At 40.1% G+C, this 26,646-nt stretch overlaps 1 protein-coding gene across 5 annotated transcripts; it reads right to left on the bottom strand.

Moving 5' to 3' along the window:
- Positions 1-605: 605 nt before the first annotated feature.
- Positions 606-25,381, bottom strand: LOC127003703 (DNA repair protein RAD51 homolog A-like). Of its 5 annotated transcripts, none has more exons than XM_050870630.1 (8): positions 25,213-25,381; positions 16,468-16,581; positions 16,016-16,231; positions 15,743-15,874; positions 13,601-13,809; positions 11,044-11,173; positions 4,917-5,038; positions 606-2,025 (listed from the first exon to the last, which is right to left on the bottom strand). In XM_050870630.1, the coding sequence occupies exons 2-8, from the start codon at positions 16,555-16,557 to the stop codon at positions 1,902-1,904; spliced, it is 1,023 nt and encodes a 340-aa protein (XP_050726587.1). In that variant the 5' UTR covers positions 16,558-16,581; positions 25,213-25,381; the 3' UTR covers positions 606-1,901. The 5 variants fall into 5 exon arrangements, with proteins under 5 accessions (XP_050726587.1, XP_050726589.1, XP_050726588.1 ...); XM_050870632.1 differs by having other exon boundaries at positions 25,221-25,378; XM_050870631.1 differs by lacking the exon at positions 25,213-25,381 and adding an exon at positions 24,932-25,188.
- Positions 25,382-26,646: the final 1,265 nt, after the last annotated feature.

The following is a 26,646-nucleotide window of genomic DNA, read 5'->3' as shown; positions in this document are numbered from 1 at the left end:
CCCATAATCTTGGCAGATATTTTGGGGGGATAGAGGGCATCATAGGTTCATGAGGTGGTAGGGGGAGCAAGTGAAGTAAACATGTGGTTTCAGAGTTTTAAAAAAAATTATCACTTTTAGGAGTATTTTGAGGCCAATATAGAAAACACTGGGGGTTATAGCACCCCTTGCCCCCCCAATATTACAGCCCTGTTATGTGTATGAGGGAGATGATTACATGAAATTCTTAAGGGAAGGTAGTGGTCAGTGTACAGGCACCGCAGTATCCTGAAGAATAACCTGGGTTTGGCTCACTGCTACAATCAGACAATTTTCAGTCATAGTACCCACAGTATTCATGCTATCCTGCATACAGCTATCAACCTAGATACTAAGGAAACTCTCCAGAGAATCAAGTGGAGCTACAGGGAGCAACATGAGCCAAGCAAAAAATGGCACCACTAAAAACTTGCCTGCATCACTAGCAGGCTTCATCATGAATGTCTACTGGTGCTGTAGCCCCCCTCCATACACAAGAAAGTGATGTGCATGATATTAGATGATGGGTTGCACTCACTACCATAGGACACAGGGTATCTGGCCTGTTTGCAGTGAAGTGTAAGTACCAGAGTGCCACTTTTTATTTTAGTTTGGAAAATACATCCCATAGTGGGCAACATTAAAGCATTTACACGGGGTCTTTTGTATATTTTATCCGATAACTATGCTATAGCTTCACTATGCCCAAAAATATACAAATTTTATGTACATATCTTTAATATTATCTTATTTTTATAGCAATCATTGTCAGATTCTCCTTGCAAATAGGCATTTAAAACAGCTAAGTCACCCTTCTGCCCAATTAAGGTAAGAAAATAAAAATTGATGTTAATAGGGATCTACAACACCCCACTGCAAATAAGCCAACTGTGCATCCAGGTTTCCAGAGTTTACCTTCTCCAGGTACCCATTTACTGACCAACCTGAAAGGGAGGATGAACAGCTGGGTGGGCTGTACGCTGACTGCCTGGGCTGGGATTCATACCTGGGCCCGGGAATTCGTAGCTAAATGTGTTCATCACTACACTACATAGGTGCATAAATGGAAAACTAAAGAAATTTGAAAACTTACATTTACTATGGGAAATATGAAAACTTACATTTACTATGGGAAATATGAAAACTTACATTTACTATGGGAAATATGAAAACTTACATTTACTATGGGAAATGTGAAAACTTACATTTACTATGGGAAATATGAAAACTTACATTTACTATGGGAAATATGAAAACTTACATTTACTAAGGGAAATGTGAAAACTTACATTTACTATGGGAAATATGAAAACTTACATTTACTATGGGAAATATGAAAACTTTCATTTACTATGGGAAATATGAAAACTTACATTTACTAAGGGAAATATGAAAACTTACATTTACTAAGGGAAATATGAAAACTTACATTTACTATGGGAAATATGAAAACTTACATTTACTATGGGAAATATGAAAACTTTCATTTACTATGGGAAATATGAAAACTTACATTTACTATGGGAAATATGAAAACTTACATTTACTATGGGAAATATGAAAACTTACATTTACTATGGGAAATATGAAAACTTACATTTACTATGGGAAATGTGAAAACTTTCATTTACTATGGGAAATATGAAAACTTACATTTACTATGGGAAATATGAAAACTTTCATTTACTAAGGGAACTGTGAAAACTTAAATTTACTTAGGTTTTAGAAAAATAGGCAACAGAAGTTATTAAAGCATATACATGTATATGAAAGCTTACTACTTTAGTTCAGAATTTATATTAGCCTTAAAATGAAGTAGAAAAATCATTGCAAAATAGCATATAATATTGTAGAAAGCCAGTGACAAATTCATCAAGAGCAACTCAGTCCTGTACATCACCAATTCCATTATTAAAGATTCCAAACATCGCTTCAGCTTCTGGTAGACAAGGAGAATCATAGATTTTACAAATTCTCGTTTCTCCCCTGCCCTTCCTCAGGTACAATCTGAAAATAATCATACTAATAAAACTAAAGTTAAAGCTATTAATTTTCAATAATTTACATACATGCATTGAAGACTAGTTTCCTTTCAGCAATAATATCAATCAATCAAAGGAAGCATACATGGGGAAGGGGAGGGTACACTGCCTCACCTACTCTACAATGCCATTCCTGGTAGTCTTCCCAAGCAAGTTAAACTGCAGGGCCCCTTCCTATTCCATGTAAAGCTGCACAATCCATCAACTTGTTCAAGTCATGACCTTTGTGGGTGGCCCCTTAACAGGATTGTCTCTTACAGATACAACCTGGTGAAAAGGATCGGCTTCATGGCGCACCACATGCTCATATAGCCTGAGTTGGCATTCTTGGAATATGCACATAATAGGTCTAGATTTAGTCACATGCTGATCTATCAGTTATTCCAGTAATGCCCATTGATTCTGCAAAGAAAACTATCACTAAAAGCATCAATTTGCTTCTTCAGTCATTAGAATTCATGACTCAGCCATAAAGTAAGATAGGGAGCACAAGCATTTATTTTCAAGATGTGAAATGTGGGGAAGGTGCACTAATGAACCTCTAAGAAATTGGCACACCAAACATCACCATCAAGGGGTACTAAATTAGTGGAGGGACTGTTATTGTGTCTCAAGTAAGAGTAGTGGGCCTAAACAGTAGTCTATTTTGAATTATTTGATTTTTTTGTTTTGTTTTGTTTTACAGCAAAGGACAGTTTAAGGGCATAAAAAAAACTAATGAAAAAAAAGCCCGCTACTTACTGCTTCAAAAAAGAGAGGTCAATTTCGGGAGGAGAGGTGTCTTGATACCCTCTTCTTGAAAGAGTTCAAGTCGTAGGCAGGAGGAAATACAGATTAAGGAAGATTGTTCCAGAGTTTACCAGCGTGAGGTATGAAAGAGTGAAGATGCTGGTTAACTCTTGCATAAGGGGTTTGGACAGTATAGGGAAGAGCTTGAGTAGAAAGTTGAGTGTGGGCGAGGCACGGGAGGGAGGCATGCAGTTAGTAAGTTCAGAAGAGCAGTCAACATGACAATATCGATACAAGATAGAAAGAGAGGCAATATGGCGGCGGAAATTAAGAGGTAGAAAACCATCAGTAAGAGGAGGAGAGCAGATGAGACGAAGAGCCTTAGGGCCATTCTTACAGTCGTTTCCAAATGTTTGGAAGATGGTCCCTAACACGTTCGGGTGGCTTCTACAGTAGAAGTAGTATAGTAGTAGTAGTAGTAGCAGTGGTAATACTAGTACGACTACTACTACTACTACTACTACTGTAGAAGCCACCCGAAAATGGGGGGACCCGCCTTCCAAACATTCGGAGACGACTATAAGAATGGCCCTTAGACTCCACTCTGTCCAGAAGAGCTGTGTGAGTGGAGCCCCCCCACACGTGAGATGCATACTCCATATGAGGGCGGACAAGGCCCCTGTATATGGATAGCAATTGTGCAGGGGAGAAGAACTGGCGGAGACGATACAGAAAGCCCAACCTCGAGGAAGCTGATTTAGTGAGAGAGATGTGAAGTTTACAGTTAAGATATTGAGTTAAGGACAGACTGAGGATATTTAGTGTTGAAGAAGATGACAACTGAGTGTTGTCGAAGAACAGGGGATAGGTGTTTGGAAGATTGTGTCGAGTTGATAGGTGGAGAAATTGAGGTTTTGAGGCATTGAAGGACACAAGGTTCCTTTTACCCCAATTGGAAATGATAGCAAGGTCTGAGGTTAAGCGTTCTGCAGCTTCCAGTCTATTTATATATGACCCATGAAACATTCTAGAGTTAAATTAAAGTAGGTGCTTAACTTTGTATTCATTCATACTCATTCTAGTAATATTTCTATGGTTTATGATTCACATAATTGAGTGCAATTCTAGTGTAATAAACACTCACAAAATCTCTGTCACTAAGAAAAGTGAAAGTAATAATATAAGTTATGCCTCCACGAAATAAATGCAAATAGATAAATATAAAAGCTCATGAAAATCAGAATAAGTGACATCACCCACTGTATGTAGTAAAAATATGCTTATTTAATGAATCTGATACCTGCCACATGGTGCAGGCCGCTGTCAGACGTACAAAAACATCATGTGACTTAGTACAGGGATTTTGAATGTAAAGTGCTAATATGAAGAACATGCCTCCACATATGTATGCTCTTGCTGACTGCAAGTCTTATTCTTGGAGGAAGCTAGACAGATGCCCATATATGATTAGGCTGAAGGACTGGGAAACACTTCCATCCCAGAAAACACCAACATGGAGACGAAAACCAAGCAAAATTAATGTAAAAAGAGTTGTGGTTTGCAGAGGAGTAAACCCTTCTGCTCCAAACATTTCAAGTAATGGCCCCTCCTGGGCACACCCAGATCCAGAATACTTTGCTAGCAATGGCTGGGAATGAGCACCCACACCCAGAATGAAGAATGTCACGTAAATAAGGTATTTAACCGTTAGTGTAGGTACACATGCGGTGTTGTTTTGGTGCCAGTTACCGGAGCTGGGCCACAATTGTCGTATAAAATATAAACGCATTTTCATATTCTGATTCTGTTGTTTATTCAATGTTTTGCCCAAGAAAAAGAATACTAAAATTATTAGTGACTTTTTGGAATGAAGTATTCTTTATGAAACAAAACAATTACATTACATCCTACTGGCTAAGAGATATACTGAATTACGTCGTGTGGAGATGTTGGATACACGTATTGTCCAACAATTTTACCCACTGTCTCATCCATTCACTTACTTATTTCTTACAGTACAAAGAAAAGAGGAACAAAGAAAAAGATAAAAACAAATTAAATAATAAACTTCCCAAAACAAACCAGTACGAAACTTGCCTCTCATTCATACTACACTAAACTGTTTACCTGGTTGTTGAGGCGTGAGCCATGATGTTGCCTCCAATGGGCTTCTTAGGGTCAGCTGCAAACATGGATGCTCCATCCACCTGTGCCACCACCTGGTTGGTTATCACCACAGCCACTCCAAACTGAGGGGTAAAAGGTTCATCTTCATATACTAAGGAAACTATATAACATTTTGTTTAAGCATAATTATAAAAACAGACATTCCAGTAATACAAATTTCAGAGGGAGGTGGTGGCTGAGTGGTCAGCGTATGGACGATGTAATCCCAAGGACCCAGGTTCAAGTCCCACCACAAGACGCTGACAATTTTTAACAACAGCCAAGTGGTGGAAGACTCCACACCTGCTGTCCATATCTTCAATCAACCCTTACTTCAGTGACTTTGGTCAAGAGGAGCACTGGAGTGCAGCATGGGCCAATCAAGAAAGTCACATATCACAACAGCTACTATAAATGAAATTCGCCTGTGCCACTATCAGGCTGGGGTCGTCCACCAGGCCCCTCAAGAGAGTCTACCAGCAATATGGGCAGCACGAAGGGGAAAAAAAAGCTCTCTAAAGTTTTCATATCAAATAATCACTAAACATTGCCTTTCATTTCTTCTTATTCATCTTCAGACCTACTTTTAAACTGGAGCTTCTTGATCAATCTTTTAAGTTTTCCTCAGAATCACTTATAGAGGTTTCATTTTGTCAAGATCATTCAGGCAATGGCCGCTTTTGGTATTTCTTGTCTGCCACGCTGCCATGTCTTGAATTACTAGATTAGAGCCTCAATGCAATGTACAACTCACTCTCTCTCTCTCTCTCTCTCTCTCTCGTTTTCATATGGATGAGACAGTATTCTTTCTTTCAATTGTGTTATGCAAGAGAGCTTGTGGCCACTGGTAGAGTGGCAGCAGGGGTAGCTGCTATCATGGTGGCCTGTCTTGTGGGAGGTGACCTGGGGTCAGAATAAGCACACTGACAATGTTGGAAAGCAAAGTTGTTAAGTGTTGTGGTATTTACACAAAATCATCATTTTTGTCCAAAAAAAATAAACATTCATAGTAGTATATAGCCTTGTCAGATTATTAACCCCTTCAACACGAGTATACTGCGTCCTTGCGTGCCCCGTATCATATCCGAGGACGCGCATACTGTGTCCTGGCTTGCTTTAGCCAATATACGAGTTATTTTATCTCTATATATTATATGCTTACATCTCAAAATTATCAATTAATTTATGTTTCTTTATGTGCACTATTTAATTCTGCATGTTTTCATATATAATACATGATGATTATATTGAGTTTATGGTTGAAAACTTATTTTATTCAATAGCGACATTTGAAATTTGCCTCGCGTGGCGATCCCAGATACAGGTAGCTCTTGATTTATGCGAGTTTGGTTTACGCGTTTTTTAAATAACGCGGGGTCCAAAATCCCAAAAAATGTTTAATTTACACGTTTTTTCACTTATATGCGATACTTTACGGAGTGGCCACCAGATGTCTCACGCAACTTGACTCTGCAGTAGCCACACAGCTGAGCTCAGTTCTTCGCGCGCGCCACTTGAACAACGATACAGTGCCCATGCTGCCATGCTACTCAACAATAGAGGTGGGCAGGTACCGGTACCAGTACCGGTACTTACGGTACCAGCTATACGGTATGGTACCGGTACCAGACTGCTCAGTACCGGTACCAATACTAGCCAGTCGCTCATGGTGTCCCTCATTTCTTCCTCACACGAGTGAGGCTGAGACTGAGTTCCTGAGTGGATATCTCGGTGATATTCTCTCTCTCCACTGAATGAAGCAAATATTTATTTTTCGATAGAAACCAACCTTGTTTGATTTATTTTGTTTTTTTGATTCTGCGACCTATTCAAGGACACAAAGTAGCGTAAATTGAGAGTTACCTGTATGGCGGGGGCACTGTTTTTTGCCGCCGTAGTGAGTTTCTTTATGTGCACCATTTATTTCTGCATGTTTTCATATATAATACATGATGATTATGTTGAGTTTATGGCTGAAAACTTGTTATATTCAATAGCAACATTTGAAATTTGGCGCGCGCGGTGATCCCGGATATGGCGTGGGGCGCTGTTTTGGCCCGGCCGTAGTGAGTTTCTTTTCTTTATGTACCATTAATTTCTGCATGTTTTCATATATAATACATGATGATTATGTTGAGTTTATGGCTGAAAACATGTTATATTCCATAGCGACATTTGAAATTTGGCAGCGGCAATACGGATACAGCGCGAGGCGCTGTTTTAGTCCAGCCGTAGTGAAGGAGTTAAATCATTCACCAAATTTATTTAGTAGTAAATAGCTGACATATGAGGGGAAGAGATAGAAGATGGGACTGTGTGACATGGCAATGGAGAGAGGAATACCTGCAAGAGCCAATGCCTGAACGACCTTGACAAAATGGAACCACTATGGTAAGACTATGTCATCTGCAAACTGAAGGTTTGAGGGGTATTCACTACTTACCTTGATTCCTATTTTATTCCACACTAATTCCTAAAGTATAATTCTATGCAGGCCATGAATAATTTTGGATAAAATGTGTCACCCTGCCTATCATTTTTCTTATAGGAATAAAGTGCATTGCATGTGAAGTTTAATGGATGCTATGAAAGGTTTTAGACCAGCAGTGGAAGGAAAGGCAGAAAAATCTGGAGATGGAAATGTAAGTGGTCGAACGGGATAGCAGCTCTGTGGAGAGAAATAGGGAAAACATTGATAATGGTAGTGTGAAGAAAACACACAACCCTTCTTTTCTGGGTAGGCCTGACCAAGCAAGTGCCATAACTTCATAGTACGTTACGTTGCATATTTTCAGTACTTACCCATATTACAAGCATTGTCGAACCTTAGCATGTATCATGGTAGGTAAGAGTTACTTGTTGGTATCATTTCTAAGATGTAGCAAAAAAAAAAAAAAAAAAAAAAAAAAAAAAAAAAACATGAGTTATAATATTTCCCATAATGCGAGGCACCTCAGTCCAAGTGTTATAAACAACACGTGAACCGTTAGCTGACCTATGCTACTCCTAGGCCAGGAAGGAATTAGAAGGGCCAGAACAGACCATACATTGACAGAGAGAAGACGTGTCTTTGTCTTCTAGAGAGAGGATAACCCAGGAGGGTTATAACAGCCAGGGGTCAAACCCATGTGCTATTTGCATTGAGTTGATTGCTTGAAGGACCCTGCTGCTGTTTGAGTTTGGAGAGGACATGTTTTGGTATGTTACAAGTTATATTATCTATTTTGTGATAGATGATCTATATACTATGTAATTGTCTTTGTAACAGGGTTGGTGATTTTTTTGATTTTTTTAAAAAAATCAAAAAAATCAAAAAATCATTGATTTTTTTGATATATTTGATTTATTTGATTTTTTTGATTTTTTTGATTTTTTTATTAAAAAAAAAAAAATATATATATATATATATATATATATATATATATATATATATATATATATATATATATATATATATATATATATATATATATATATATATATATATATATATATATATATATATATATATATATATATATATATATATATCCTACTGAGTGATTTGAAAATCTCCATAGGTTACTTTATGTTTGAGTTTAGGGCGTGTAAGTGTGTGCACAGTCAAGGATCCTGATACATACGTGTTCAATACTTATTTGTAGTTGGTACAGGACCAGGTTTAGGACAGACAGTTGCCTGAAGTTATTTTCATGACAGCATTTTATATTATTACCACACAGAAGAATATCTACTTTTATTCTGTTACTGTTTGGTTGCTAACCTTGGTTATTATTATGATACATTGAATCCCAAGTTAGTAAAGACTAAAGGAGGCTGATTTTTACCTAGTAAAAAACATATGGCAAGTTGGCAACATTAGAGCAAGAGAACTCCCTAAGCTCAGTACAGTACATGTATTTTCCACCAGTTGGTCAGTCACAGTCAGTGCTAGCAAAAGATTTAGAAATTGGTAACATTAAAGAACATATTGTGAAGATTGTTAAATACTTTCGGAACAACCACACAGCCTCAGCAGCATACAAAGCCGCAGGAGGTTCAACCCTCATCGTGCCTCAAGGCGTGCGGTGGAATACACTGTCTGATTGCTTAGAAGGTTACCTAAACAACTGGCCAATATTAGTATCTGTGTGTGATGGTGAAAAAAGAAACCAACTGGATCCAGTTATTATAAGGAAGGTGATGGACACATACATAAAAAGATCTGCAGAAGATATGCTGAAAATTCTGAAGCTCATTGCCATAGCACTTGATAAAGTTCAGAGGGACAGATGTGACATAGGAGAAGCTACTGAGGTGTGGAAAGATTTACAGAATAAGCTTGCAGAGGAATCAGTTCGGTCAGGTGATAGTGCTGTCATTGAAGATCATTTCATGAAACGAATGAAACTAGCCCTCACCCCTGTTCACTATTTAGCAAATATACTACATCCAGCTTACAAGGGAAAAAAACTAACTATGGAGGAGGAAAACATGGGAATGAATTGGATCAATGAAAATTGCCCTTCAGCACTCTCTTATAATGATATATAAGGCAGAACTTCCTCCATTTCAGCCATACATGTTTTCTGCTCATTCACTTAATGCTGGACCACTTGCATGGTGGCTTTCTTTGGGCAAGATTGTTGAAGACAAAAATTATTTTTCTGATTTGGTTAGGAAATTATTTACAACAACAGCCTCAAGTTCTGGGGTGGAGAGGATTTTTTCTTCATTTGGTCTTGTTCATTCTAAGCTTAGAAATAGGTTAGGGATAGAGAAAGCTGCAAAACTCGTTTTCATTTACAAAAACCATAACTAGGGTCATCACAGAAAGCCTCTGAGTGAATAAACTTAATGTAGGATTACTTTAATTTTTTTCGTTATTTTATTTTATTTTATTTATTTTTTATTTAATTTATTGATTTATTTACTGGTATATACCATGAAGGGAATAAATGAATAATAGGTTGTTTTACTTTACCATCCTTGGAGCACACCATTTAACTTATGGAATACTTTTTAGTAAAAAAATCAAAAAAATCAAAAAAATCAAAAAAATCATGATTTTTTAAGTAAAAAAATCAATGATTTAATCATTTGATTAAATCAATTTGATTTAATCATTGCCAACCCTGCTTTGTAATGAAAGGTAATGACTCAGGAATGCAATATAATTTGGCATGAGTTTGTGTGTATAAGACAGAGCTATGTAAAATATGCAGAAACAATTACAGCAAGGCTTATGTTAAAAAGATTCAAGGATTAATTGAAGTTAAATATAGTCAGTCTGGGAGTTTCAACTACCTCAAAACCAGGAAGCAGTACAGCACCTACAGAAAAAAATCAAGAAGTTGAGAATGAGGGACACTTGTGAGATGCAGCAGACAAGTAGTGTATGATAATTACATGGCTGGTTGAAATATTAATACTGATAAGAATGAAAGACAAAGAGAAGACCTAAAACTGGCAAAAGGTACAGTACCAACAGTCTTAGAAGTTGATCACAATGCTCAGGAGAGTGAGGTGTTAAGAGAGGTGTATGTTAACAACAATGGTTTAATCTTGAAGAGGCTGGAGATAAATGATTACTCAAAGGAAAAGGAGCCTCACATCTTGTATCTTTTAGACACAGAGTTAGGTGAGGCTGTTTATATCCAAGTGGGTGACAGGAAGGAAAGGAAAAGCTGGGAGTTAATCAATTGGGAGAGAACAATTCAAATGTGAATAATGTGGAGTTGGCAGAAGTGCTAAATATAAAACTAACCAACCATCTGTGAAAAAATACAAGAGATCACGGTCAGAAACAGGAGGACAAGGAGCATGAGGGATATGTAAAAACACAGCTTTGCCCATAGATGCACTGACACCTGAAATTACCAAAAACAGATGATAGTTCAAGCCAAAAACACTCAAGAATTTAAAGTTAAACTTAATAAGCTGAAATTTGGAAACAGGACCCTATGAGTGAAGCTCCCTTCCTTTATACCACAACTAGGTAACGAGGTAAATGCACAAACATATAAGCATCCTCGTACAAACTTTAGCATGGTAGGATCAAAATGTATAAGGTCTGAGTAGCATAAAGAAAGTAATCAATATCAATTACCTCATCTGCTAGTCTCAGAAGCATTCGCAGAAATCTTGCTAGATGCATTTGTCTGGCAGATAGTTCTCCTCTGCCTGCATAGTCTGTTCTGTAGAGAGCCATAGCACTGTCTACTATGCATAGAGCATACCTGAAACACACAGACATTGGACCCTTAATTTTAGACTAATTGGGGAGCAGAGCTGTCTGGAAAACCTTCCAGTCCAGATTTTCCATATCAATTGTTTAAATTAGGAAAAAAATACATGGTCTTGTGCAAGTAAGTTATAACCAAATTTTTCTGTGACTAATAATGCTTTCACACCTGTCTTAACTGGCTGGTCCCATGTTTGTTACAACTGTTTCCTTGCACCTTTTCATGCTTTTTGTTATTGTGAGTAACAGTCTAATCTTTACCTGACTAGTACTGCTACTTCACCAAGCTCAGCTGGAAGGCACCATATTCGTTTACATGAAACACCCACCTGCTTGAATGAATCTACATTCTATGTTATTGTATGCTGAGACAGAAATGGTGCTCATCCAGCATCTATATTACCATTTTGATTGTTCTGAACCCACTGTTGGTCACAAAAAACATTTGAAATAATTCTACAAATGGTTACATGCTGATAGAAAGTGCTCTGCCCTCATACTTAACCCTCTCGTGCACCGTAAGTTTCCAATAAGTTTCTGTTCCACTCACCATGCATTTCTCAGGCCCAACCGGCCCTTTTTATGCCGCCGCTATACTCTACATTCCCGGACGTATTTAACCCTCACAGATATATCGTACCCCAATAAATTTGGTATCAATGGCTTCATAAAGACTTGTACTAGAACATGCACAAATAAAAATAGAAGAAAATATATATATAAACAATACAAACTTGTTTCAAGTCTCCGTATAGAGTATTGTAGACAATAAATCTTGAGTACCAATTCTTCCCCACTCACTATAGTCTGTTCGGAGCATGAAGTCGGTTCAGGGTGGAGCTGGTATCGTCTTTTACCTCTACCCATGCTGCCAAATCAGCCTTCGTACATGCGTCTCTCTCTTATTTCCCATCCATGTGCTATTTGAAAGCAATATTTTATATATTCTGTATATAGTAAAGGAAGGTACATAGTACAATGAGTGTCGATGTTTAGGATTATAACAAGGATTTGTATAAATTCTATGACATGTGGCAGCGATTTTTTCCCATGTTGCCACGTTGTGGTGTTGGTAGTGGTGGTGGTGGTGGTGGTTGGTATGTCCCCCTAGGTCCCTCCCCCAGGTCGAGAGGGAGAGAGAGAGAGATAAACAGGTGGGTTGTGGGTGGGTAGGCCGGGAGAGAGTGCTAATCTGATAATTGGCGGTCGAACTGGCAGCGCTGCACTCATGGGAATTCTGGAATCTGCCACACCTTAAACCGACTTCATACTCCGAACAGACTGTAGCTCGAAATTTTTTAGCCGAATATATGTTTCGAAGCAGAATTTAGTGAGGATTCTTATGGTATCCTCAACATCCTAATACACCTATTAGTTCCTGAGTTACACCAAGAAAACTGTATTTTTTCCTCTCCTGTCAGAGTAGGCTAACAACTAAAAATTGCTCCATGCTCCTCATCTACACTCCTCAGAAAGGTTGCCATATGTTACCATTAAGAAACTTATCCCAACAAATGATACTCCAAATCTGACGCACTTCCACTGAAAACTGAGGTTTGACTATGTCACATTTCCTCCTGACATAAAACATTATCATATTGCAAGATGGCGCCACTATAAACACTCGCCTGCGCCAGAACGGGCTGGGCCGACCATCAGGCCCCACCTGGAAGAAGCCTTGGGCCGACCATCAGGCCCCACCGGGAAGATGCCTACCGGCGCAATAGGCAACATAAAAAAAAAAAAAAAAAAAAAAAAAAAAAAAAAAAAAAGGTACAGCATTATCATACGCATGCAATAACTTATGCACATGTGAACTGAAGTGAAAAAATAAGAAAACTCACCAAAAGTGGGAGTGGAAGGCAGTAGGGAGGGAAAAGTGGGCAGTACTATGGTTTGAAATATTGGATAGGCATGCTGCGGAGAGCAACATCCATCTGATTTGCAGTGGAAGTACATTAAGTTTGTGTCTTTTATTCAGCATGATAATGATTTCTGCTACTCTTTCACTGATGCTAAAAAAAATAATTTATGTTCCTGCTAGATTCTTGTTAATTAAAAATCCAACTCCATGCTCCTTCCTATCTATATGACCTTTGCAGCAAATGTCTGCCAATACTATGAACGCCTCAACCATCCTCCTAACCTCACTTAGACCTATGACGTCCCACTAATATCTTTCAATTCTTCTAGCAATACAACCAAGTTGCTCTCACTAAAATTTTAACACTGAATGTTGTCAGGGTTTAATTTCAAAGACTGTACCCATGGTCAGTTGCTCCATACAATGAATATTGTCAGAAAAAACTGAAAGAAATAAGAGTACCCATGAACAGACAAAGGTGCTAAGAGAGAATTCTTAGATGCAACATAGCACCACAAATACTGATAGGAATAGAACTTTCTTAAAGCTATTATGTACCTTGACTCTGCCATCATAGCAGCTGCTTGAATCAATAGCGTTGACTGGTGGTCGGAGTTGTATGCTCGGGCATAAGCTACATTGTCAAGAACATCTGCTTCCTGTAGCTGGTACCTTTGAGCTGTTGCGACCAGTCGTTCAGGTCTGAATGTTCCTTCAGTGTCTATGTAAAGACACTTTCCTTCTCCACCACCCATTTCAAGTGGAAGCTGAAAGAAACATTGCTAAAGACTTTCTGTTCATGCTAAATGGAAATTGGGGTTTGTGTACATCTACAAATTCTAAGTGATCCAATAGGTAATAAAGAGAAAGAAAAAAAAGAAAAAAAATCCATCATTAATTCCCCTAGCCTTCACCTATTCTAGTAGCTTTTTGCCACATGCACAGAACTTACGGGCAATAAAACTATAGAATTTAGAGCTTGTAAAGCCCATTCCAATAAAAAATATTTCTGAATTTTACATTCTAATATGTCTGACAGTTGCCATATATTTGAGTGGACAACTCAACCAATACTATTTTTGTGAGGCAAAATGATTAGATTAAATAATAAATCCATGATGCATGTGACCCTAAAGAAAGTGGCAGAAATAGAAGTGAAAAAAATTATACATCCAAAGTGCAGCAACAAAATGAACAGAAACAAGATAAGATAATTTTAAGCTTAGCATATTTTAACATTCTTACATAACCAAACCAGAATATAGAATAACAGTGCATTAAACTATCGCCACTATAACCAGTGTCACATAACCTGGCACAGAATATCTTTTAGGGAGGGACTGCTGGACTTTGCTTCATTGCTTAGGTGATTGTCTCTGTGCTGCTCATCGGCCTATTGTTAACCTGTTCTAGCATACAGTGAATTAAATAATTGACATCTTTATTCTTTAATGCATCAAACTATTAAAGATTAATCAATATTCATAACAAAACTAATTCAAAACTGTAATGTAAACACTGGCCTAAGCCAAGTACCTTCTCTTCTCTTTCATCCTGCTATTATTAATACTGAGATGAATTTCTATTATTTGTAGGTAATAAATGGCCTTAAGGAGGAGCAATAGTAAGAATAACTACATTTACATACCATCAGTGCTGACTTAGAGCAGTAGAAGAGTGAAACACAGCAGGCTCTGTTAACCCGTAAGGCATGGCTGGCGGGAATTCGCGCTCGGGTGGAGAGAAGCAGAGTGAGGGAGCTCCCATCATCCGCTGTCCCGCCAACATATGTACGTATTTCGCGGCATATAACGTGCACTGGGGTATAACACGCACCCCAAACTTTAAGACAACAATTTGGAAAAAAAAAAAAAAATAAATAAATAAATAAATAAAAAATAAATAAATAAATCTTAAAATGTTCAGAAATATGTACGGTTAAAGAACATTGACGATGTACAGTTTCCCGAAATCTATATATTTTTGGTGTAACCTGTACTGCTTGAATTGACAAGTGTCCTTGGGTAAAGCAATGAAAATGGCGGCCGGGCTGGTGTTGTGAGAAATACATACCTGTACATACTGATGATGCACAGCTTCTGATATCATAATTAGCATATTATTCTCACCATCACTCGTACGTTATGACAGACAACTACATCTACGTTATTCACTTTCAGTCCTCCTCAGAGCTGGGTGTTTTAGTCGGGGGAACACATGCCTTACGCGTAGCCTTCTTACCCTGCAATGTTGTCATGGAAGCACTTGCTGGGCTAGAGTGCAGTACAGATAGTGAAATAACATCATCACTCTCTAAGTTACTCTCACTACTGCCGTCACAGCTCACAATGTTTTCATCACTGTTATCCTTGTACTCAGAATAATCTTCACTCTCTGTCCTGTCCTTTCCTCTTCATGCATCACTGTGTTTCCCAGTGTTTTCTTATCTTGGGGTTCCAGGGCTGCTAGTGAGGACTAATGATCTTATTTCAAATCCATGAGGGTCAGATATGCTGGCAGACAACTTGGCAAGTCACAGAACCCACCAAATTTGTACTAAACATTCAAATTAGTGGTGCAAAAGACTCTGATTAAATAAACGATGGCTGTCTGTGTGAACCAAAACGTGTTTGATTAAATAAACGATGGCCATTGTTTAAGGAGAAAAAAAAGTAACAGCATAAATTTCTAGTAACTCACCTGACAGGTGACTGCTAATGTGTGGCAAAGTTGTGTTTTGCCAGTGCGGAATTCACCAAATATTTCTGTGATGGAGCCAGTCTCTATTCCACCCCCAAGTAGCTTATCAAGTTCTTTGGAGCCAGTTGTTAGCTGCAGGTAATGTATAATAAATATGAAATTATCATCTAATCAGTGAGCAATATTTTGTAAAAAATCTCAAAATTTAAAAACTTTAAATTTCAAAATATTCAAGATACTTTCACTGAAACAATGAGATAATGAAAGACTCACTTGTACCAGATCTGCACGCTTTTGATGAAACTCTGTTGCAGTCGTGAAACCCATTGGAACTAATTTTGTGGCTTCATTGAGAATTTTGTCAGCTTTTGCTTCACTAATGCCTTTGATACTAAGGAGGGCTTTCTTTGGAGCAAATGCTACAGCCTCTACAGTATAAAATCCAGCTTCTTCCAGTTTTTTTACATCAGCAGCCAAGATTCCATTTTGCTGTGTGAAATATTTATCTGTAAATGACTGCACACCAAGTAAAAAGAAAAAAATAGAGACAACAGAGCAATTAAATTTATTTAACAACTTGTCTAATCATGGAAGGCAGAATGAATAAGACCAATTTGTTTGTAGCTATACGATGTGCATGTAGGACTGAAAGAATCAATATTCAATGCAATGGTATATAGCTAGAACTATGCAAATTATGTTAGCAACATTTTATTTCCCACTACCTCCAGTGTCTGTATAAGCATTGGTCCACCAGCTCCCATATCAGCCTCCAGCTCCTGCCCTGCTCCTTGCTGCTCCTCCATCATTGCCATGGTTGACTGCACCACTTCTTATTGCTGAAAAAAAAAAAAATAATAATAATAAAAAATAAATAAATAAATAAATAAATAAAAAAAAAAATTTAAAAAATCATGTTTTAGGGGCCAAATGAAAAACATGCCAAAATGTTTAGTTACCATTTTCAAGCAACTATGATTGAAAAGTGTCATATGACAAGTCATCTACACACACACACACACACACACACACACACACACACACACACAAAAAAAAAAAAAAAAAAAAAAAAAAAAAAAAAAAAGATCTTCAGAAAATCATCTTAGAAATTATAGCAGTTTTTCTAAATAATCAAACACTGGTATAAGTATTTCTAATGAATACAAGAATGATAAGTAACCCAGGAAGTTATCCCTGTGCATTGTAGACCTCATAATTTTGGCTCCGTATTTTGCAGCGTATAATGCGCTCCGGCGTATACCGCACACCCTAAACTTTAAGACAACAATTTTGGAAAAAAAATATTCAGTGTTTAAAATGCTCAGAAATATTTATGGTTAACGGCGCTAGGCTTTTCCCTGGTGCTCTCCTACACACTTCCTTTCTTTCTTCTCCCTCTCCATCCCTATATTTTTCTCCTCATTTCTCTTCTTTTCCTTTCCCCTCCCTCCCAGTTTTTCTCTTAATTCCTTTCCCTCTCACTCACTAATTTTCTCTCTCTCTTTTTCCTCACCTTAACCTGACCCTCCCTCCCTCTCTCTCTCTCTCTCTCTCTCTCTCTCTCTCTCCTTTTCCCGTCCCATTTCCTCCACGCATTTTCCGATTCCTCCTTTCTCACACACCCTTATTAATAGGCTTATCTCTCACTCTATCATTCTCTTCCTCCCTTTCTCCTTCCCCATTAGATTATATGAAAACACACACACACAAAGCCAACCAAAGCTATTTTACATATTTATAAATGGGAAACTAAAACAGCGTGAGGAAATAACAAAATTGAAAGTTAATGGCGAGGTGTATGTGGATGAGTTGGAGATGGCGGAAGAAATGAACAAAAGCTTTCAAGAAGTATTCACAAGAGAAAGCGAGTTTGACGTACCAACTGGACTAGGCCCAAGAGGGCCCTGCCTGTGTGACATAGAAATCACAGAGCAGGAGATAACTAATGAAATGTAGAATCTAGATGTGAGGAAGTCACAGGGTCCTGACAGTGTTTCCAACTGGGTGCTGAAGGAGTGTAGGAATCAATTGGCGGATAAAATACACAAAGTTTTAAAAAGATCATTGGCTGAGGGTGTAGTCCCTCTGGACTGGAAAAAAGCTGACAAAGTCCCCATCTACAAGAGCGGAAGAAGAGACGGCGGTTATGTACTCCCCGTCTTGGTCCACGATGGTCGTCCTCCCGGCAGAGCGCTTCCCTATGGATGGTGACGCCCCGCTGACGGTTCATCGCACCCCCTTCCACATTGGGCGTGATGTGGTCTTGTCGCTCCTGGCCAGGACTACCCTTGGCCACCTCCCCTCCCCGCCGCCGCCGCCCGGGTCGACTGTGGCCCCCCCGCTGGCCCTCCCTCCGGCGCTTCATGCGCTCGAGGAATCCGTCGCTCCGGGGCCCACCTTCGCCCCCATCCTCCCTTGGTGGGGGTGGCCGCTCCTCGGGTTCTCCGCCGCAGGGGTCCTCTTCGTCACCTGTGGGATGGCCTGCTTCTGTCTCTTGGGGCCCCGTCTCTGGCGGGACTCTTTCCCTGCGGTTATGCCGTCCCCGTCTTGGTCCACGATGGTCGTCCGCCCACCGGAGCGCTTCGTGCCACGAGGACGTGGCGTTATCTTAACAGGGGAGGTGTGTGGTGCCCCGCTGGACGCGACACCACTCACTACGCTAGCTGCAGTATCACCATCATCCACCACAATATCTACCGAGGGTGACAGCGGTATAGAACGCTAAACATCCCCCTTACAAGAACACTGAACACAGTACGGAACCCGGAGGACATAAAGACGAGGCGCCAGGGTGTCCCCAAACTCACCACTTATCTATCAGCAGTTAACACACGATCAACAGGACATACATCGGCGGGTCAAAGGTTCACGTAAACCGAGCTGCTCGGGTGCGTCACCTCCCGCATGACAGCCACCCTCCTCATTATAAGGATTAGAATCCCTTAACCATAAGCTACACACCATAAGGATGTTCCTATGATAATCACCCCTACACTTCTTGTACATAAAATCAATCGGTGCTCCCCCTAGTTCATGATATTGTAAAAGTCAGGCGCGTGACCCAACCTTAAAGACCATGCCGGTTAGGAAGATTGTTATATAAATTTTATGTAAGACTCACATGACTCCCATGTTACCCTCGTGATGTATGTATGTATGTATGTCATGCCCAAACCCCCCTATATAAGGAGCATTTTTGCAGGATAGACCTGAGATCAGCCAGCACTCTGCTCGCTTTCTGTACACTTAGTTGTCCTCCCCTAGACAACATGAGCAGAGCATTCATCTTTGTTATCGTGAGTACGGAGTGAAGTGGTACCGTAGAGGAAAGCGTATCCATTGTGTTAGTAGTTCTGTTTAGGAATATTTAGGAAATAAGTGATTATAATTCTGTAACAGTTTATTTTGTTATTTTTGAGAAGAATTTCTAAGTGTTATACCAGTATTGACGTCAGTAACCAGCAGTGAGAGAAAGCCTGAAGACTCATTGAGTCTCGTTAAGCCAGTCGGTGGTTTTAACAATATTTTTGCCTCTTTGTAGTGTTAAAGTAGTATTAAGGTAGATAAAATTAATATAAGAAAAGCGACACCGTTTCATCACCCCAACTTACAACTCCTTTAAATACTCCTAAAGTACCAGAATCTTAAGTCAATTGTCGCAAGTGCAAGCAGTGTGTTGTCTCCCTTTAGAGCCCACTAGCGGGTCTCAACATGTTCAAGAGGGCCATATATAGCCAGATGATGCCTTAAGGTTGCAAACTTGCAACCCTTCCTTAACCCGTACAGTACCGGACGATTTAAATATTTTTGGTTTGCCCAGTACCAACCAATTTTTAACTTTTTTTTTGGGGGGGGGCTTAAAAATGTTCCATGTGATGGGAAAAGTGGAAAAAATAAGAAAAAACTGATGTCATAGACCTACTTTTTGCAGGAGAACTCCATGAAGTATTACCACGGTATGGCTGATGTACAGGGGCCCTGTACGTGATCGATGGTTTATGGAGGATTTGACAAGTGATAGAGGCCAGGTAGCCTTTTTTTGTTGCACACAGGTGTAGAATACTCCAGAGAGCACCATTTCATGGGGTATAAGTGTGGGATCAGGACAGTAGAATCTTGTGTTACAAAGGCAGCTCAATATAGCCTGTATCCTCCTCATCTGGCACATAATCCTTGTCCAAACCAGAGTCTGAGAGTGCTCTCACGTCTTCTTCAGATAAGGAAACCTCAAACTCACTGTCTATCGCCATATGGCAAAATAAATTGGCCGCCGCGACATTGTTCACACTTGGTCTTGATCTTGATGTCACAGGTGGCTTGAGATTCCTCCCCAGCTTGGGTAGTGTTGCCAATGCTACAAACGCACTTGCGCAGTGTTGCCATTGTCTGCAGCAGTCTCTGTAGCAAAAATAAACCTGCTACATCGATTGTAAGTGTTTAGCAAGCCCGACGTGTATACGCGTCGCTAGTATTTCCTGCAAGCAATACACTCACACACTCTCTTACTCTCTACCACAGTTTCTATTACTCTCTAAATCATACTTGAAATAAGATACGAAACGGTAATTGTGGAGATTGACTCCACACCTCCAAAATACGACATTATGCCTCCACATTATATTGTTAAGGGACGAATATTAAACAACTCCAACAGAACTTTAAATAACGTGACCTCAAGCGGGGGGCTTCGCCCCCCTCGACCCCCCCAGTATGGTAACACTGCCCTGTGACTGCAGCAGAAAATACATAACTGGCAACTTGAGCCCGTGGGTAACAGCTGAGCCAGGCCCCAGCAAGACCCAGATTCCGTAGTGTTTCTGGGGGGGGGGGGGGGGGCCTGTATTATGGGACAGAGAATGCTGTGAAGTGTAGGGGGGGGCTTGTCAAGCTTCTTTCCCGTGAATGCGGGAGTGAGGCAGGGCTGTGTCCTTTCCCCATCACTTTTCAATACTTGTACGGACTGGGTACTGGGCAGAGTTGTGGACCAGAGTCATTGCGGAGCATCCATTGGCAATACCAGGGTCACTGACCTTGTTTTTACCGATGATGCAGTAATCCTGGCGGAGTCACTGGAGGTTTTGGTGATGGCTCGCAAGGCACTGCACAAGGAGGCGAAGCCCTTGGGACTTCAGGTTTCCTGGGCCAAGACCAAGGTACAGGTGTTTGGAGGCTTGATAGATGAAACAGTATAGTCTGTTCATGAGTGTGGCGAGGACGTTGAGATCTCAGAAAGTTTCACGTATCTTGGTAGCGTAGTTCATAATAACGGTGAGTCTGGCCAGGGAGTCTTATGGCGGATTGGCCTGGCCCACGGTGTTATGGACTCGCTCAACACGAGTAAGTGTCGTTGTCAATACCTGTGCAGAAGGACAAAGATCTGGATCTTCAAGTCCCTTGTGCTCCCTGTCTTACTCTATGGTTGTGAGACATGGGCACTAAATGGGGAATTGGAGAGGCAGATTGAAGGCTTTGGTAATAAATGTCTACACAGAATTATGGGATATCGCTGGAATGACTTTGTGTCAAACCGGCGACTACTCCGTGAGACTGATTCGACATACGAGGCGTATAGTGTAAAAAGGGCGACCAAACCAAATCAGGTGGTATTGAGTTTTTGGCAGCTTCTGAGGGCTGATTTCTTGCCGCATCATGTGGTGAGGCAAGCTAAGGGAAAGGCGACCTTAGAGGGGATGATTCATAAGGCTAAAGTTGCGTGATTTTTCGGTCAAACTCGCCCGCGTTGGGTGTGTAGTGTGTGGCAGTCTCATTAAAATAAAAGAGGCGAGCAACTTAGCCAATGCAGTGATCATTCCCTATTCCTGTGGCTGTGACATTACGCAGTCAGCATCCTTCTGTACCTATATTTTCAACATAAACCATGGAGGGAAATTGACCTTTTTTTTTATTAGAACTATAGAATGAGGTTCTATTTTTTATGCTTTGGGTTATTTTTCTTTAACATAATCAAATATCCCTTGATGAAAGTTATCTTTAGTGACTAAAAATATCAAAACCAATCCAAAAATAATACGAAAGGAAAGTGTCCCAAAACCTAGAATTTCTAAACATGTAGCTCCAACAATCGATGCTTTCACCCTGAAAGGAAGGCTAATTCTTGCTATCATGGTAATTTTCTTTATGTAGTTAAATGGCTTTTGTTTCAAGCTTTTCATTAACACATAAATGCTGAAATCCACCAATAAATAGCAGAATTACAGACCATTTTGAAAACTTTTCTTTAACCCTTACATTACGGCGATCGTTTATATAAGTGCGCTGCCACACGCCCCACCCGTACGGAGATCGTATATATAATCATCACGCTCTACGCTCCCTATGTTTCAAATATACCGCCAGTTCTTGACTCAGAAGAATGGTGGAGGCATCTGGCATCCGTACACAATCTCATTTGTCTCCAGCGCTTGGCCTACCGAGGGCCACAAATCATTTCCCACTTTTGTTCGGAATACATCTGGCATGTCACGTGACACGTCAAGCAGTTCCTCCGCTCCGGGCGGGAGAGCGCGGGCGAATCAAGGTGACAGTGACTCTGATGACTTCTATGTTAGTGACATTGACAGTGATACTAGTGATAGTGTCTGGCTATCTGATTTTGGAGACATTAGTCAATGAAGCAGTGATAGTGATACACCGCCTGCCTCGCAACCTCTCCCTCCCCCTGCCCCGAGTTCTTCAAGACGGAGGCGTGGCTGTATTTCCTCACGATCTAGGATTACTGCATCAAGAGGGCGCTCCTCTCACTGGGTTGACAAGGAATGCCTATTTCTCTCAGGTGTGTGTGTGTGTGTGTGTGTGTGTGTGTGTGTGTGTGTGTGTGTGTGTGTGTGTGTGTATGTACATAGTGTGTTTGTACAGATATACATATATTGTATGTCATAAAATGGAAAATTTTGACTCAGTCAGAGAGAGAGAGAGAGAGAGAGAGAGAGAGAATGGGTGCATCACTAACTTTTTTGTCTTTTTTTGTGCTTTAGCATCTTTACTTTTTATTTATCTTTATTCATCTTTTTTTTTGTGTGTGTGTGTGGGGGGGGGGGGGAGAGTACACTTGAGCGGGGGCATACGGGTGTTTTTCTTCATCTTTGTTTTTTTGGCGGGTGGGCACTTGTTCGGAGGCACCCAGTGAGGCAGCATGTCCAATATCAGTTTCAATTTGCCGCCTTTGATTACATAGCGACCAGTAACCTGGTGCCTTCGGACCGTCTCATTAGCTTGCCTGAGTTGCTTGATGAGCTGCCTCAGCTCCTGTACTTCACCCATGGCTGAGAAACAAATAAAAAAAAAAGAAAGCCAACTACGATAAAATTTGTTTAGTATTACATGTTTTGTGGAGCAGGAGAGCTGAGAAACATCTTACCAGCAGGGAAGCAATGCTGGGACTGCCTTGTCAAGCTGTCATAACACTGCTACGAGTAACAAACAACGCGTATTCTAGTTGTAACTTATTGATCTCTCTCTCTCTCTCTCATAATAATGCTATACTTGCATTAGGTACAAGAAAATAACACACACACACACACAAATAAACAAACAAACGATTACGTTAGGCTTCAGTCCTCGTGTCCTGTCGCATGTGTCTGGTCAGCAGGGGGGGGGGGGGAGAGAGAGAGAGAGAGAGAGAGAGAGAGAATGGGGTGCTTCCCCGCGACGCGTCACAACCACGAAAAAATGCGCAGTATTTTCGCCTGTCATAACTTTTTTATTATTATTAGGAGAGAAGTTTTATTACACCACCATATATACTAGATGATTATAAATTTATTACAAAGAAGAAAGACACCATTTCCACCTCTTTTAAATGTCTAAATTTTCCCCGTGCACAGCATCCAGAGAAATATATCGCCACCTGTACTCTAAGGGTTAAACGCGATTTTCTCAAAACTATGAAAATGGCAGGTTGCCCCTTTTACACTATACACCTCGTTTATTGCCTGCATTGTCTGTCAACGCCAACTCCAGCTATATGGGCACATGGCACGTTACCCTTAAGCTGATCCTGCTCATCGGGTTTTCTCTGTAAGAGACAATCCTGAGTGGAGGAGGCCAAGGGGACACCCACAGAGTTCGTGTCTTGATCAAGTTGATAGATCTTGCCAGGAGGTACTTGGGTTGGAAAGGGGGCCTGCAATGCCAAGCCCGAGGATCCCTCCGGGCTTGGCATTGTAGGGTGAGCGAGGCGATATGCCCCCCAGAGTATGCCCCCACTGATTGATTGATTGAATCACACAGGAGAGGGCTTCTTTTGTGACTGTATAATTTCTTGAAGCTAAAATATGACATGTTGTTTTCCTCTCAACACAGTAACGATGTTATGCATGTCCCCAACTCATTGCTCGAAGTGTGAGAAAACGGCGAAAAATATATACATAAGGTTTCGGTACGGACCTAGCGCGGACTAGGTTCCAGCCCCCACTGAAACCCGCTGATATTTCAAGTCATCGCCAAGTGGCGGAAAATCACCCTCGTGCTGTCCAGATCTTCAATCAACCCTAACTTTAGCGACTTCGAAAGGTGGGCCAGAGTAGGCATCAGTTTAGTGGCTCTCCTCAAGAGTTTTTCTAGTTTTTCAATGTCCTGCCTGGTGGTTGGTGACCAGGCCTGGATGGCAAACTCCATCTGAGACGAACAAGAGATTTATAAAGCAGCAGCATTATTTCTTCGTCTAGACAGGTGAATGTGCTCTTTATTCTCCCCAGCATTGAGTTGGCAGAGGCTGCTGCTTTTGTTTACAACTTTATATTTACTGTTGACCGTTTACCATTGATGAGGTTTCAGGCCCCACTCCGCTGCCAACGCAGCAGAAATACCCAGCATCTTGACGTTATCATTGATTTCATAACATATTGATGGGGTTCAAAATGCTCAAAAGACACATATCTAGTGGTTGGTTAAAACTATATGATATACTAGTTCCCTTATCTTCAATGTTTCTAAATGCACACCGAAATATAATTTTAAAAAATCAGTTTTACCCACCAGTGATGGGTGTAATTCTAAAAAAAATACTAGTAGTTTAGCTTCCCTGACAGAAGCATTGGAATATTAAAGTTCAGCTGGGTAAGTTTGCAGGTGAGCTGCATTACGACAGATGTGAGACAGGATATGACTGACTCATACCACTGCATACAACAAGGCAAATGCATATCAGACAAGCCAACGAAGAAATACCTTTACTTCTACGCACTGAACAAGTAATGCCAAGGGAGGTCTTCTTCTTCTTCTTCTTCTTGGGTGTTTTATGGGGATAGTCAGATGTGGGGCCCCTCTAGAGCCCCGTCAGTGGTAGTTGTTCCTTGTTGGCGGTATGGCCCTTATGGCCATACAGCAGTAATATATTCCATGGTCAACGTATTCCAATGAATAGCTGCAAATGGTGCATGACCTCTTCTTCTGGAGTGTTTCAGAGGGCTACGCTTGTTTTAAAGTACAAAAAGTATTGTAGATAATACCTGCTGACTTCGGATGCAACGGAGATCGCGGGGCCCGGGCTCGTGCCTTGGTCCTGGTCTTGGTGGTGGTCTGGACTCTGGTGGAGATTGTTAAATCAACCCTTCCCCCTTCCCTGACGGGACCTCTTGACGGGACCTATTTGTGCCCCCTTGGCGCGGGCTGATCACGGAAAGGTTGGTACGTCGGAAGGTATATAGTGCGCTTCGCGTTCTATGGCAACCTACTAACGGTTTCAGGGACCGTGTTCCCCTGTTTTTCGCAAATAAAACTTTAACAAAGCGTCGGACAAAGATGTTATTTTGGCAGTGTACAGTACATTTTTTAAGGAAATTTCACTGGGCGACATGACTTGGGTATCCCAAACCCAAAGCTAAAAGCAATTATATATAAATGATAATGAATTTAGTAAAACTAAGTTATATAAATATTAATATCAATGATCAAGGAATTTAATTCGAACTTTGCACGCTGTAATGTAATATCTTGTGTAATGTAATGCATCATTCTCTTTCAAGGAAATACAATAAACCAAGAATAAACAAAACTTTTGAGCAGGTACCTCGTGGTTCTATCAGTACCAAATTAATACATGTATTTATAGTTTTGTACTGGAAATAATATACTTTTCTGGTAAATTACTCCATATCACAAAAATAACAAAATATGCAATATAGAAAATAAGAAGATTATTTAATCCATATATTATGTATCAAAAGAAAGAAAATATACACATTATATTTGCCACAAACTGTTTCTTTCAGAAACTCAAAAAAAAAAAAAGTTTAAATAAGAAGCACCATGATCAAGAAACAAATAAAGACATTAAACTGAACTCTCCTTGGCAAAGAACTTCTTTATAAAATGGAGGAGTTTGCTACGTAAAAAGTACGCTCCCTGCAATAAAAATAGACAAACAGGACGCAGAGAAATACGATTCCGTCAATGTGGAAATAACCACAAATAACAAGAAACTAACACAGGACCGTATTCAGGCATTGCCGTCTCGATATTGAGAAGGCCCGACAGCTCAAAGTATGAGTCATCCAAGTTAGGCCGAGAGTGTCCCGCGCTCTCCAACTAAAATGTTATTTTATTGTGTTTTAATGCATATCTTTGTGGAAGATATATTTTTTTTCTGTGATAAATAAAGATTTTCCAACATTAATATCTTATAAACATCATCAAATTAGACATAAAAAAGAGGAAATAAATAAGATATAGTATAAGGAGAGGGAGAAATATTCACATAAAAAAATCATATAAATACATTGACAGTCGTAGCTGGGTACTCCTATTAGACTGATTTGTCACCCTTTCTAAACATCTCTTTTTGACATAACGCTGTCGTTATATTTACTATTATTCAACAAGCCGATCTTCCATCCCTATACTAGACAACTCATCGATCAGTCACCTGGTATCTGGCAACTAAG

Source organism: Eriocheir sinensis, chromosome 26, assembly GCF_024679095.1.
Source record: "Eriocheir sinensis breed Jianghai 21 chromosome 26, ASM2467909v1, whole genome shotgun sequence".
Classification (NCBI taxonomy): Eukaryota; Metazoa; Arthropoda; class Malacostraca; order Decapoda; family Varunidae; genus Eriocheir; species Eriocheir sinensis.
This window is presented reverse-complemented; position numbering and strand designations above follow the sequence as displayed.